This window comes from Choristoneura fumiferana, chromosome 6 (genome assembly GCF_025370935.1).
Source record: "Choristoneura fumiferana chromosome 6, NRCan_CFum_1, whole genome shotgun sequence".
Classification (NCBI taxonomy): Eukaryota; Metazoa; Arthropoda; class Insecta; order Lepidoptera; family Tortricidae; genus Choristoneura; species Choristoneura fumiferana.
The window spans coordinates 3932509-3948532 of record NC_133477.1 but is presented as its reverse complement, the minus strand read 5'-3'; the positions used below and the strand labels follow the sequence as shown (position 1 = coordinate 3948532).

The window sequence follows — 16024 nt, the reverse complement described above, 5'->3', positions numbered from 1 at the left end:
TTTAGACTCCAGAGTCTTAGTGGGTAAATATTCAGCGTTTTTGCGGCGTATTTTTTCGTCATTACCGTTTCGGCAATTACTATTGACAATGCCGATTCTAGATGGAGCGTGATCAAAATTTTTGCAACTTTGGGTTGTGCTAATAAACGCGGGATGGTAATGACGTTTAACCGAACGGTTGAAACACTCGAATATTCACCCTAAAGACTCGACTATGTTTGAGAATTAAATTGGCTTATTTTATACGTGTGGATGCAAGAAACCGTCTTTGCGGGCTTTGAGTCGTTGAGTCTCGAGAGGCTTTAGGGTTCGAGTCTTTAAGCCTCGTAATGAGCGTTTTTCACAACATCACATCCATATTAACTTCCCTATACTATGTTCAGAGACGATAGCCAAATGACCTACACTAAGAAACTTCTATCTGTGGTTGCTAAAGTACCAGTGTGGACGCAATACCGGCTCGGGCGGCTATATGATCGTCTTAGGTAAAATGGCTGGTTTTAAGCTCTTGTTGTACAATCTACTATTTGACTTTGACAAACAAATTTTCGCAAAACATCCTCGTACATCTCTGGTGAGAACACAGTCTTTACTCACCTTCAAATAGGTATATTGCCGTAGCAGAACGTTACAACTTAATGAGGGCTATCGCGTATGAATTCGCCACTAGAGGCGCTAGCGTAGCGTGAGGTCTCCGAAATGTCAAATCTCATAGTTTTTGGGTGAGCTACGCGGGTTAATTTATAATTAGAATAATTTTGTGAATATTTTGCAATATCTGAAATTAATTATGGCAAATATGCGTTCCGGTGCAATGAATGTCTGTGTTTTGAGACAGTTTTGTCTTTCGGAAACCTTTGTCCTCCCTTTTTTGCGAACAAAACGGCGACTATGCAACACTATGGCATGCTGGATATTTTTATGGTACGGTTTTAAGGTGTATTAAATATGATTTTAATCTTTGTTTTCACGCCCGTAATAACAGACTTTGAAAGCCATACTTAAAAACCTCACGCAACAGTGCGCCATCTAGTGAGACAAAAAACAATAGCCCTTATTCATCATCATCATCATCCCAGCCTATATACGTCCCACTGCTGGGCACAGGCCTCCTCTCAGAACAAGAGGGCTTGGACTGTAGTTCCCACGCGGGCCCAGCGCGGATAGCCCTTATTGCGGCGTTTATTTTAATTATAGATACCATATATACATGTACAACTCTACTAACTGTGTAACTCTGCCGTATGCCTACACAAACATATTAACTGCGTGTTAACATTTATTTTTACTGCCAATTACAGTCGTTTTATCTTGTTTGCTGTACTGGGAATATCTTTAATTCAAATTCATTTGAACAAATATGTACAAAGGTAAAACGACGTACAACGACGAAGCTAATTACCAAAAAATACAGTAACTTTTTCCTTATAAAAACACACGACAATTTATTTGTAGCTTAACTGTATTATTGCTTAAAATTAAAGATAAAAAGAACTTACAAAAGTCTACACAAAGACGAAGTGTAGGAAGTAAAATCATTTAGAAACTGTTTAGTTAGACATTTTTATTTCACCGATAATCAAATAAAGGAATCAAATCGAGTGATTAGCAGAAAAAACTATTAAATATGAGTAATACTTAGAGCCGTGGTGGCCTAGTGGTTTGACCTATCGCCTCTCAAACAGAGGGTCGTGGGTTCAAACCCCGGCTCGCACCTCTGAGTTTTTCGAAATTCATGTGCGGAACTACATTTGAAATTTACCACGAGCTTTGCGGTGAAGGAAAACATCGTGAGGAAACCTGCACAAACCTGCGAAGCAATTCAATGGTGCGTGTGAAGTTCCCAATCCGCACTGGGCCCGCGTGGGAACTATGGCCCAAGCCCTCTTGTTCTGAGAGGAGGCCTGTGCCCAGCAGTGGGACGTATATAGGCTGGGATGAATACTTAATTGAGAGTTTACTGTTTTAACTTTTACATGTTATGCCGTCTTATTTTTTATGTGAGCCATATTGAAAATTTAATTGATTGTTTGCCTATCTGACTTTTGATAGCTTTTGAGGCTGGAAATTTATTTTACTCACGAACTACCCAAAAATAGGTTTGCGTTATCGTTGAGTGATTCCTATCTACCTTGAAGTTGAAAATTACTCTATTACATAAAACTTATTATTATTACGTAAAACACACAACCCAACTAATAATATTATATGTACAGGTAAACTTGAAGTTTGGTCGATTGGATTTGTTACTCCATCAAGCACAACCGGCTCAATGGATATGCTTAAATTTTGATGCACAGAATAGATAATTCACACATAACTTGGATTGACACGTAGAAAACTTTTTATCCCAGAAAATTGCATTTCGCCGTTTCGCGAATGAACCACGACATGCTAACCATGGATACGTGCGTTGCCGGCCCTTTGAGAGACTGATGGGCTCGTTTTTTAAAGATTCCTCTAAGTTGTATCGCTTCGGAAATGCTGTCATAGTAAAAGAAGAGAAGTATGTAAACTCCGACGCTTTAGGAGACTTAACTGCCTACACCGGCGCGTACGCTTAGGTTTGTCGATGTCTATTTTAAATGAATTACCTACCGGCAAATATTTTTAGTACGAAAATTAACTTAAAAATGTCTTATGTCTGTGTCTAGTAGACAAACAAGATTCTATGCCGCTATATTATTATTAAATACTTAAATTAAAAATATTATTTAATTATAAATTCGCCGGAGTGGTGATGGCGACTGTGTAATACTACTCATGTTTACCTACACATAACACTATAACTATATTGTTTATAGGTAGGTAGGTATCTATTATTTTTTATGTCTCCTTGCACGAAACTATTACACTATACTTATATACTACTAATAAACAACTATACCTAATACAAAAAAAATACGTAAGTACGAGTACGCGAACGTGAAAGGTGATCATCTCGCGAAGCGAGCGCAAGACGAGCTATCAAAACGCACGGCACCGACGGCAGCGCAGCCTTAACTACAGAAAACTTAATCCTCCTTAAATTATCAGTGTGTGTGTGCGGCAGGTGCGTGCGTACCGGCGCCAACCGGCGCGCACACATTCAAACCGCGCGATGTACTTTTGTTTGTAGTGAACTTACTTCTCCTATTTTACTATGATGCTGTCTCAGGAAGATGGAGATGGTATATGGTATGGGTATTATATGTGTGTGCATTTTTTTCGAGCAGAACTGTGGCTGAAGCTTTGAAACGGGGAGAGAGGGTGCAAGCTGAGAGCTTCGAGTGCGTCACGATATACTTCAGCGATATCGTGGGCTTCACCAAGCTAGCCGCTACAAATACACCAATGCAGGTAATCTCTTACCTCACCTAAGTAAACCTAAATAATAATAGTCCAAGATACGGTATTAGAAATAATTACCCTGACAAGGCAACTTTATATCGTTGGACAAAGAAAAAGAATAATAAAAGTTGGAAAAAGAATAATACGTAAATATAATAAATATAATATGTAACGTTTAAATTTTGTCATTATCAAATAACAGATGAAGTTAATTATTTGTTATACCGGATCTTAGACTAATTAATAATTTTAAAATAAATAATGATATAGGTTTAACATGAAAAATATATCCTTGATTGCCAAAAATATGCTTTAGTGCAGTCACGAGCACCAATATGCACAACAAACGTGCATTTTTTTTATTCTACTGGATGGCAAACGAGCAAGTGGGTCTCCTGATGGTAAGAGATCACCACCGCCCATAAACATCTGCAACACCAGGGGTATTGCAGACGCGTTGCCAACCTAGAGGCCTAAGATGGGATACCTCACGTGCCAGTAATTTCATCGGTTCTCTTACTCGCCACGCCGAAACACAACAGTGCAAGCATTGCTGCTTCACGGCAGGATTAGCGAGCAAGATGGTAAATATGGTGATGGTGGTGATAAATATCTGATACGAATCAATTTTTTCATCACACTTGCTTGTAAACAGTGTCGTAACATGCAGGCTACCTTGGTTGCAACCCCCCAAATAAAACCCTCGACCTTAATGTGCTTGTCATGAAACCCGTGGTCGGCAAATGAGTCATTGCCCGTACAAATTTTCTTGTCATGAAGCCCAAGGTCAGTAAATGAGTCAGTGCCCGTACTGATGGTGCTGCGCGCGCTGCTGCACGCGCACCCCCTCCCGGAGCTCGGGCACGCAACAGCAGGTGAGGATGCTGGCGCTGCTCTAGAGGGCAGCCTAAGGTATCGGCAAAACTAATATTTTGTCTTACAAATCAATAATTTTACTCGCAAATGTGATGAAAAACATTGTATGTCGCACGGGCGGTACTAGAATTACGAACATCGACTCATTAAAGCCCTCAGTCTTCGACTTCGGGCTTCTAATAGACTCTCGTTCGTAATTCCTTATTTGCCGCCCTTAAGACACAATGTACTATTAAAGCCGATAGCATGTGTCAATATTTTTACTCGCTCCGCTATGGCAGATATTAAAGGTCTCTATACCTACTAGGTACACCGTATCATACCATGACCGTAAGAGGAATATATTCTTTGTATTGAGACTATGCCAAGTACCACGTTTCTTAACCAACCGTCTCGCCGTCGCGTGCCATGCACGGAGCGTCAAAAACGGTGTGTTCCCACTACAGTACAGTACAGTACTATAATATTACTGTCAATGGAACTACTGGGAACAGACATCAAAAAACCGGGCAAGCGCGAGTCGGACTCGCGCACCGAGTTCCGTGCACATTTATAGGTACATATGTAAACGGGAATCGTGTCTTGAAGATATTTCTCGGTTTTTCCGAGTGATTTAATAAGTCCAGTGTATGCAGAGCCCTACTCTTAAGCAAAATGTACGCAGTATGGGGTCAGATTATATTGGTCATTGATATTTACAAACAAAAAATCAAGATTTTCAGAATTTTCTAGTTGGTTGTGTAATAATAGCTACCTTCATACCAAATTTTTAAGTTTCTAGGACAACTGGAAGTGCCCTATAGGTTTTCAGTGCACTGCTATTTGTATGGAAACACGTTGTTTAATGACTGTAACTTTTGATTGCGTTGACCTGGAAGTTTGATTTTTTCAGGGTTTCAAGGGACCGCAGACATAAGTATTCGATATCAATTTCAGCTTGATATGTCCACGCATTCCTATGAAAAAGGGTCTTCACAGACGGACGGGCAACAAAGTGATCCTATAAGGGTTCCCTTTTTTCCTTTCGAGGTACGGAACCCTAAGAACGGTGCCGATATACGCTTCTTATAGGTATGACACGTCATTGACATGTTGTATTCCGTGTCGTACTCGTGAAACATTCGACGCTTGAGACGTTCCTATTACTTTCATGGTACTAGTATTATACGGTGTAGTGGGTAGAGACCTTTGCAGGTGACTGGTACCGGTATTTTTTTAGGTTAGTTTCTAGTCTATTTATAAACTAGTACTATGATACCGGTACTTTTGATACATGTGTCAAGCCCTGCCTGGAATTCCGTCTAATAATAACATAACGGCGTACCGGAAATCGGTAAAGGCCACAAAATGCTATTAAAGATGTTCTGTCATGCGCAAGTGGGCTCCACCAGGGAATTGATGAGCGCCATTCCAATCCGTGAATATCACCTGCTTCGTTGCTTTTTGTTGATGTCGTGAAATATTACACCATTTCACCTGTGTTTGTAATTCTTGAGAGAGCAATCGTTTTTAAGGTTTCGTAACTCGAAGGGAAAAAACTGTATCATTATAGGAACAGTTGTAGTAGTTATTTTTGATAAACATATCCATAAACTTTCAAGGTGGTCCATGTATAGGCCCTAATAAATATTCTACATTTCGTTTATTTTATTAGAAATATATTATAGGTAAAGTCCTATCCAAACTATACACTTTAATATGTTTTTATTTATGAGGTCGAATAAAATCAGATTATTATTACAATGTAAAAAAGATTAAAGGGGTTATGATTGGTTTTTTTGGAGTCTTTTTGTATTTTTTATTTCAACTCCATATTTGTTATTTTTACGGGTATCCGATATTAAAGGGGTTATCGAAAATACAAACTGAAATAAAGATGCATAGAAAAACCAGAAAAATAAGACCAGCGCTGGGAATCGAGCCCACGTGGCATTCCGTGCCACGTGCTATAACACTACACCACCACTGGACACTGTCTGTCTTATTTTTCTGGTTTTTCTATGCATCTATATTTCAGTTTGTATTTTCGATATGGGTTTTACGGGATGACCGTAAAAGTAATAAAAATTTGGAATTGAAATAAAAAATACTAAAAGATTCCAAAAAACCAATAATGAAAGGGGTTCCTTCTTTACTTTATAATGTTAAGATAACCTACAAAAATAGTCTCATGGTCTTGAAATACTGTGGTAAATCTTACAATATTGCACGAATCTTCTTCACGTTCTTGACGACCAGATGGCCTAGTGGTTAGAGAACCTGACTACGAAGCTTGAGGTCCCGGTTCGATTCCCGTGTCGGGGCAGATATATGTATGAAAATACGAATGTTTGTTCTCGGGTCTTGGGTGTCCGGTATCGTCATATATATAGGTACTTAAGGTACACAGTACAAATAAATCTTAAGGGCTGTTGCAGTAAAGTAAGTACTAGAAACTTCATAAACATTTCTAAATTTCAAAAAAATGCCAGCAAATATCTGACACTCCCACACATGTCACTCGTCGTTAACTTTACACTAGACAGTTAGGCACCTATATTCGTATGTCGAGAGTGTAAATAGTAAGCTATGAATAAAACACAAACAAGGTACGTACCTACCTACTTAGCTTTAATGAACACTTAAGGTATTTTTAGTTGGCGTGGCACAAAAGTCCAATTGTTATCTCAATATTAAAAATGACTCTAACGAAACTTATGAAAATTATCGCTAAATTGACAAAACTTTATTGGAAGAATATCGATAAAGGTATCGATAAAAAATATTCAAACTCTACGCCGTAAGTGCTCAAGTTCACGGATAGGTACAATATATTTTTATTTAACACATAATTATGAGAAATCAAGCCATATTAATGAAGTAGACTGTTTACCGCTTCATACTAGCATATTAATAAGTAAATTCAAGAATACATTTAATTAAAATAAGAGCTATGAAAATGGTACTTGTACAATCATATTTACCTGTGAAATGTATGTTTACTTGGGTTATGGCAGTAGGTTGTATCGCAACTTAACACAGAACACGACACAATTCTGGAATCCGTTTTATGCAAAAAATCGAAAGGATTGCAGAAATAAACACAAAACAAATACGACGAAAATTTTGACAGGAGGCTAAAGGAGGCTCACTGATTCAAAACGGGTCACGCTGTCATTTTGATTTCATCTCTTTCCCACACATAGCTTATGCCGTAAGGATCGGTTTCTTCACTCGCACCACTGTAGGTCTATTTACGCTAGTAATATTATGTTTACGTATTTAAGGTAGTTTGTTAGGCCGACGTGGAGCGGTTGCGAAGACTAAGAGGATTCGAATCTCGTACAAAACACCCGATCATTTTTCCCTTTTAAAAATATATTTTTTATCAAGTAAACGTAGCAATGAAAAGAAATAAGACTGTGTAGGTAGGGTAGGTACTTATTTGTACAATGATAAACAAAATTACTGTGTGTAAAACGTTTGTTCTTTTCCCGTAGGTGGTGGAAATTCTGAATGATTTGTACACGTGCTGCGATTCCATCATATCATACTACAATGTATACAAGGTAAGCGTGTCATGTTTATATTTTACGAATAAATTGGGCATGTTTTATCCCGTAGGTACTCATCCTTAGCGGCCCTGTGGGGGCAATTAAAATACATAAGTAGGTACATAAATAAATGCATTGCAGTGTTACTCCGGGGGGGCTACCACGAAATTAGAATATCGAAGTTCGTATCGTAGCGTCCTCTCGTATTAATATTAGCACTAGCGGGACGGCAAGATGCGAAGTTTGATTTTCGAATTTCGTTACCCCTATGCGAGTACGCGTCCACAAAAAGACTAGATCGAAAGACTAGGTCCACGAGTATCTACGAGTACTTAACTCAATGAGGGCTATCGTTTTTTGTCTCACTAGATGGCGCACTGTTGCGTGAGGTTTTTAAGTATGGCTTTCAAAGTCTGTTATTACGGGCGTGAAAACAAAGTTTAGATTAAAATCATATTTAATACACCTTAAAACCGTACCATAAAAATATCGAGCATGCCACAGTGTTGCATAGTCCCCGTTTTGTTCGGAAAAAAGGGAGGACAAAGGTTTCAGAAAGACAAAACTGTCTCAAAACACAGACATTCATTGCCGCGGAACGCATATTTGCCATAATTAATTTGAGATATTGCAAAATATTCACAAAATTATTCTAATTTTAAATAAACCCGCGTACCTCACCCAAGAACTATGAGATTTGACATTTCGGAGACCTCACGCTACACTAGCGCCTCTAGCGGCAGATTCATACGCGATAGCCCTCATTGACTCATTGCGTAAACAAAATGATTCCCGTAAATGCGCTCCCGTGATTGCGTATAACTACACCGTAATAGTTTTAGTAGTTTTACTAATATCGAACTACCGAATTCACGTCACAGTTCAGTCTTCACACTTCATATTTGTTTAATTTTAACTTATATTAAATACCGACTAAAAACTTCCGTTCATACTTTATACAGGCTTAGGACTGTCAGCAATTTTATAAAATTTACATTTAAAAAGTGTACCTACATAAATGCTAGTTTCAAGTTGGCGGAACATTGTTAGCCGCCGTACTCCTAAATACTCGTACGCTAAAAGAATCGCGGGCGGGATCGCGTACCTACTCACGCGTCCAAGCCAAAACCTATTCTAAAAACCTATTCCAGTAAATATGTCTCACCTCTAGAACAGCAAACGTTCCGCTAGAGGCGCTGTTCGTGTTTCCATACAAATTGAGATTTTAACGCGAACGCGATTGAGACGTATTTTGTAACCGAAAACTTACATTAAGGGTACAGAGAACTCGCTTACATCAGGGGTTGGACACTCCGCAGTTTAGGTATGTTCAGCCGGCGCGCCCATCATTGGGCCATGGCACGCCACTGAGCACGATCCTCGGCCGCTCTCATCCAGCTCTTGCCAGCCGCTCTGCGAATATCATCTCTCCACCGAGTCTGAGGACGATTTTTGCTCAGTGTTCATAATGATTATTATGTACAAGATAATGATCTGGCAAGAGTGTTTTATGAAACGTTTTTGAATACCACAATGTAATTTTTATGGATTTCCGAGAGAATTTTGCGAAATCTCGGAATTCCAATTAATTTTTTTAGTTTAACTAAACTTTATTCATTCAATATAATCAACATTAAAAAGAATAAAGGCTAAAATGTCAATGCTAAAAATTAATACATCGTGCAATAACTAACAATTAAAATGTCAAAAGTTAAAAAAACAAAAAAAAATTAAACAATAAAATAAGTGTGCAATAAATGAACTTTCAATTCACAATAAAACTAGGTAAAATTTTAAATTTAGAAATTCATTAACAGAATAACACATCTAATTCTAATAGGTAACACGAGCGAAGTTACTGGTAAAAGCTAGTGTATTTGGAAAACAAAATATCGATACCTTGATGCTCAAAGGGCGTAAAGGACATTTGGGCGTCTAATTAACATTCAAAACTATCTCATGCGAGACAAACCAATTAGCATCAGACGTGTATAATGTATTCCCTGGTGTTTCTAGGTTAAAATCATCTTCAATATCGTGGCAAACAATGTAAGGCATTAATTGTCCTACCATCAACGATAAGCCAGAAATATGTAAAGCTAGATAATATACTGCACGCCATCGAACTCCATTCTGAATAATGATCGATAGTGTGTTTTTACTTTACATTAACGAATCACTTGTCTTTCTACCCCATCCATTCAGAATACTCTAGGAATACCCTAATATTCTAAATCGGGTATTCTAAATCGATGTTCTACCCGCTCATTGCCGGACGGCACTGCGGGGCTACTGCGAAACTCGAAACTCGAAGTTCGTGTCGTGCGGTCTCTCTCTGACGGACCGCTCGACACGAACTTCGAGTTTCGAATTTCTTAGTAGCCCTGCTGATGGGGACCAATATGATGTTGCCACTCGCCACATCTAAAGAAAGAAAGAATGAAAGAAAAAAAAATATTCGTGTAATTTACTTAAGATTTTTGTAACAGAGAAAAATGGAAACAGAGAAATTGTCACGAAATCGTCCCAACTCAGCATGATACCGACGCTGGTCTTCTCTTAGAACCATTTTGTGTAAGAGTACCGAGCGTTGTTAACAGTAGGTAGCGGTAGGGCGAGATTTAAATTGAAATATTTGTGGTCTACCTCCTCTTCTCTCCACCTCAAATCAAGCAGTGTGTTCTGGACTGTGATTGGAGCGCATAGACTATAAAGAGATACTGCTGGGCTACTACGAAACTCGAAACTCGAAGTTCGTGTCGTGCGGTCCCCCTGGCACTTATACTATTTAATACGAGAGCGAGAGGGACGATACGATACGAACTTTGAGTTTCGTAGTAGCCCAGCTGTCTTGGTGGCGCGTGGCGCTCTTGTATTATTTTTTATTTCCTGCCCTAAAGGGTAAAGGAAATTTGCCCATGCTTATTTATGTTAGAATGTTCGTATTTGTATTTAACTTTAAAGTATTGCGTGACAGTTTACTGTTTGTTGTTTTTTGTGTTAAATGTATGATGTCCTGATGGTTCCAAAGGAAGCCCAGCGCTGCCCATAAGGGCGGCATTATTCTGATTCGTGCGATACGTATTTTTACTTCTTCATTTTATTTCTTGTGATGTCACGAATTATTATTTTCTTTCATTCCTACATGAGCAAGTCTCCCAGAGTCCTTAAATTACTGATCACATTCTGAAAGCTTTGGAAATGTGATATAAATTAATTGAATTGAAACCTTCGAGTAGAGATTCATTAATTTTATTATGCGTAGGTATTTAATTAAGTTTTATTTTTGTCCATTCAGCCAGTAAAATGAGAAGACACTTAAAAAGAAACCAAAATATTCAATAAAAGGTTGCTTAATGAAATAGGTAATTGAGGTGAAGAACATTTTGTCTCTTTAGAATCAGTTTGGATTTTGTAAAATACCGTTAATTACTTAGATAATGTTTATTAGCTTCTTATTTTATCATGTCTTTTTTTGCTAAAAATAAGTCCTTGTTTTTACGTATAATACCTAGTGTCCCCCGCTGAGCAAAATCACAAAAAAAAAATTGTACATTATGTGACATAATCGCTTTCTGCGTCTGTCTTATATTCGCTAACTCTTTCTAAACCAAGCAACGCCAACAAGTTATTCTAAATATCTATCTGTCGAACAATTTTAGCGTGAAAGAGGCACACGTGTGTAGGTATACACACAATCAAACACATCTCTAACTTTCGCGTTTATAATATAATATTAGCAGGACTAATTAACATTAAATGAAACTTGCGTACCATAAGGCACGTATTTAGGTTGACTGCTTTTTGTAATAGAGTGGAAGTGAATGGATGTATGTTGGTTGAGTGCTCAGAGGCTTATATTAAGTATTAAAGGTGACAACTCTTAAATGGTGCACAGAAATATTGTTTCTCACTGTATACCTCTACATTAAATACTATAAGTACGCAATTATATGAAAAAATCTGTTTTTTTTTAGAGTTAATAAACTATTAATCAATTTTAATTTTATCTGATCTCATTGTTACTCTACTTCATAAGTTTAACGGTCGTAGACACAACTTGTATTTAATCAAACTCTTTGTATTTGATCGATGGTAACGTTAGAAAAGACATATTCTATATTTCATATAGAATAGGATACGACTGGTCATTTTTTAGTAATTAAAATTAAGTATAGTTATTTAATTAATGTTAAATTATTTATTGAATCAGGCGTTACTTTGCGGAGGTCCATATCAATGAACTAAAAGAATTTCCTTGCTCACCCGCGACCTTACGATAGCTAAGCTTATGCAAAATATGCGTGTTCATGCAGTTCCTCCACCTCCACACTATAAGAACACACACAAATCACACAAACCCATCTATCACCACCACCACACTACAACTCACTTCAACTCACTTTAGTCTAACAACTGGTAGCATGGTGTACGGTTGTGTCACTCTGAAGATGAGCTCTGGTTGAGTTCGAAACGCGTCAGTGTAGTGTGGTGGTGATAGATGGGTTTGTGTGATTTGTGTGTGTTCTTGCAGTGTGGAGGTGGAGGAACTGCATGAACACGAATATTTTGCATAAGCTTAGCTATCGTAAGGTCGCGGGTGAACAAGGAAATTATTTTAGTTCATTAATGTTAAATCGTTACTGAATTTGCTTACAAATGCTTCGTTAGAAACTATAATTTTTGTTACCACAAGAGTCACCTTGTCTTTCTGCTTTTGTTTCAGGTGGAGACCATAGGGGACGCTTACATGGTGGTAGGTGGCGTGCCAGAGCGATGTTCCCGCCACGCCGCTGAGGTAGCTTCACTTGCCCTTCACGTGCTGGACGCAGTTCCCAAGATACGCATGAGAGACATGCCTGCTGCCCGTCTTTACATCCGAATAGGTAAACATATATACTACCAACATCTCAGTAAACAAATAACAGTTGTAGTAGATAATATTTTTCCATCTTATTTTGTACGATAAGTTTGTTTTTATCTTGCTATCTCAATTAGCTTGAGTAAACTTCAGTAAGCTAGTTGAGAGAGCAAGAATAATACGAACTTTTCCGACAAAACACGATGGCAATAGTAGATTGTTGCACCAAGCAGAAAGTTATTTATTATTGCACCGAGTGCCGATTTAGAGCCCGAGCGTTAGCGAGGGCTTTTAAAAGGACGAGGACAATATAAAGTACTTAATGCGAAGTGCATAGTAGACGAAAGAAAAACTCATACTAAACAATCAATAGGAAAGAAATGTCACTAAATTACCGACATTTGAGATTTACTATGAGCTTTACGGTGAAGGAAAATATCGTGAATAAACCTGCACAAACCTAAGATGTCATTTAATGGTTTGTGTGAAGGGTCTAATCCGCGCTGGGCTCGCGTGGGAACTACGACCCAAGCCCCAAGCTCTCTCATTCTGAGAGGAGGCCTGTGCCCAGCAGTAGGACATATATAGGCTGGGATGATGATGATGATGTCATTACATACGCAGCCAATTGAGCTGAAAACGCAAAATGTAAACTTTTAAAGCTAAAGACTGGAATTTTTGTTTGTATATGGTATTGAGGGGTTGTTAATTTTTTACCCGATTGCTCGAAGGAGAGTTATGTTTTTCGACCGTATATGCATGAATACACGTCTTTTTCTTTGGTTCTCTCTGTCGCCTTAATTAATTAGTTTTAAATATTGTGTTTTTTATTATATGGTCTTATGTTAGTCTCTTGTTAGTGTTGTTAGTCTATGTTGGTCTATGTTCGTACTTAATACTTGTTTTTATTTTATGTTGTATGTAATTTGCGAAGTGCGAAAAAAAAATCTATTTCTATTTCTTTAAGGTATTTATTTTATGGGCCGTGTTGCCGTGTTTTCAACATATGAGATATCATTAAATTCGTTAAACTGTCGCAGCGACTGTTTCAAAATGGCGCCCGCGAAAAGACTTATGGAGGGTTATTTTTGTTTTGTTTTTAGTTTTTTTTTTATTTATTATTTTACTAGATGGCAAACGAGCAAGGGGGTCTCCTGATGGTAAGAGATCACCACCGCCCATAAACATCTGTAACACCAAGGGTATTTATTGCAGATGCGTTGCTAACCTAGAGGCCTAAGATGAAATACCTCAAGTGCCAGTAATTTCACCGGCTGTAACAATATGGGTATTATTAAAATGAAAGCTAGAGAAAATAGGAAGAAGTGGAGGTCCAAACAGATCTTATTTTTTCTTAAACTCGTATAAGGGTGGGGTGGGACGGATTCTCTAGATTATTTCTGTGCAATTTTGGTAGAGATACTTAACTTACGTAACGTAATAAGTGTAATTTGATATAGTGTAAAGTATTTAAGCTATTTGAAATGGTACTTTTAGTTATGAATAATTTCGGTACAACCATGAAGTAGTCCCAGGATTATTTTAGGACATTTTGTTGTGATTAGGTAAAAGAGCCGTTAAAATAAATAAACAATAATACAGTATTTTACCGTAAATATATCTACCTATCTATTTACAATTTTTTTTACAATTTTCGCCGCCCGGCCAGCGTTATTCATTTTATCGCCAGTATTATCTTTAAATATTTTATCTGCATCAAACCTAATCGTTATACCAGTCAAAAATATTTTCGATAAACATTGATAGTGATTCTGCTTATCTGTTTGTATGTAATTTCCTAAATATCATTATAATAATAATATAATACACTCGTGCTATTAATTTATTCCACGTACGATAGTATACATTCAGTTAGTCAATAAAATTTGAACCAGTATTCACTACCGGTGTTTGTTTTCGAACTAACACTGTAAGTATTTATTACTGTACTATACGCTATAATTTTTGGACTAGGCTAATCTCAAACTCATATACTTAAGCGTTCATTTGACTTTTACCCAGTGCCATAATCGCATTTAATTGTTTTTAGTAAATCAAAAAGTTATACGAACTTAACTTCGCGGAGTACCTGGATAACTCTGCGAAGTTCTCAAAACGAATGAACTCTTATTTGCGGTCACTGGATGAAGGTTACCATGCTTACATGCGTTTGAGGCAATAAATGCGTTATTAACCGCATCTAAGGTTTATTTTTAAATCAACATCAACACATTTTGACTGATAACATTTACTTCAAAAGCCAGCCATTATCCGAAACATATGAAGATCCAGTCATACTTTTAGCCTTGTCACTGGTTAGGAATAAAATCAAATCGGCGATCTCTTCAGGTTCTCCGATTCTGTTCAAAGCTGTTCTGGCTTTAAAAGCCTGCCACACCAAGTCCGGTTTTGGGGCCCCAGCGTTTGCTACTATATCAGTTTGCACAGGACCTGGATTCACGCTGTTTACCCTAACTCCATGTGGGGCAAGTTCCAAAGCTGTACATCTAGTGAAATGATCTAATGCTGCTTTTGAAACAGAATAAGACATGTATCTCTCTCCCGGGACAGTCATACCAAATGAACTCGACATATTGATCACGTTTCCCTTAGTCTTCACCAGATGCGGAGCAGCCAGACTTGTCAAAAGAACGGCAGCACGTAGATTCGTGTTCATCACTTGGTCGAAATATTCTAATATTTTCTCATCTGATACGTATGCATTCCGTCCAATTCCAGCGTTATTGATTAAAATATCCAACTGTCCAAAATGATCCACTGTTTTTTTGACGATAGTTCTTGCTTCTTCATCGTTAGCAACGTCTGCTTTGATTACCAAAGGTTTTTTGCCATGTTGTTCACATAGCTTGGCTACTTCAGCTAGTTTTTCCTCATTTCTAGCAACCATTGCTACTTTAGCGCCTTCTTTCGCATAAGCTATAGCTGCAGCTGCCCCTAGTCCTGAGCTTGCTCCCGTCACAATAACCACCTTATCAGTGAAGCTCATTGCAAACACACTGAACGGACGTACAATAAAAATGACGACAATTTGACTATCGACTTACTTATAGCAAAAGGTTATCACAATAATCATATCAGTAGAGTACGATTTGACGTACGTTAGAGCGGGAATTAAATCAAAACAAATCGCTTCAAAATTGATCCGTTATTAGTAAGGAATGAGGACCCCGTAATGCTCTTAGCCTTTTCACTAGCTAGAAACAGAATCAAGTCGGCAATTTCTTCTGGTTCTCCTATTCTGTTCAAAGCAGTGCCAGCTTTAAATGCTTCCCATACTAGTTCTGGATTAGGAGCACCTGCGTTTGCCGCTATGTCCATTTTAACTGGCCCTGGATTGATATCATACTCTTACACCGTATGTTGCCAATTTCAGAGCAGTACACCGAGTGAAATGATCCAACCC

General features: G+C 37.9%; 2 protein-coding genes across 2 annotated transcripts in view; one reads left to right on the top strand and one right to left on the bottom strand.

The window, feature by feature from the left end:
- Positions 1 to 16024, top strand: part of LOC141428853 (guanylate cyclase 32E-like) — a 239106-nt gene that overhangs the window by 205400 nt on the left and 17682 nt on the right. Inside the window, exons 19-21 of the mRNA XM_074088889.1 lie at positions 3216 to 3339; positions 7686 to 7754; positions 12466 to 12625. Of these exons, the coding sequence (XP_073944990.1) occupies positions 3216 to 3339; positions 7686 to 7754; positions 12466 to 12625 (353 nt within the window). The remainder of the gene's footprint in view (positions 1 to 3215; positions 3340 to 7685; positions 7755 to 12465; positions 12626 to 16024) is intronic.
- On the bottom strand, positions 14430 to 15653 carry LOC141428528 (uncharacterized oxidoreductase TM_0325-like). Its single transcript, XM_074088521.1, has one exon. The coding sequence runs from the start codon at positions 15605 to 15607 to the stop codon at positions 14849 to 14851; it is 759 nt and encodes a 252-aa protein (XP_073944622.1). The 5' UTR covers positions 15608 to 15653; the 3' UTR covers positions 14430 to 14848.

What these genes read in the sequence shown, in the direction of transcription:
- LOC141428528 (XM_074088521.1), bottom strand. Translation starts at nt 15,607, where the DNA reads ATGAGCTTCACTGATAAGGTGGTTATTGTGACGGGAGCAAGCTCAGGA.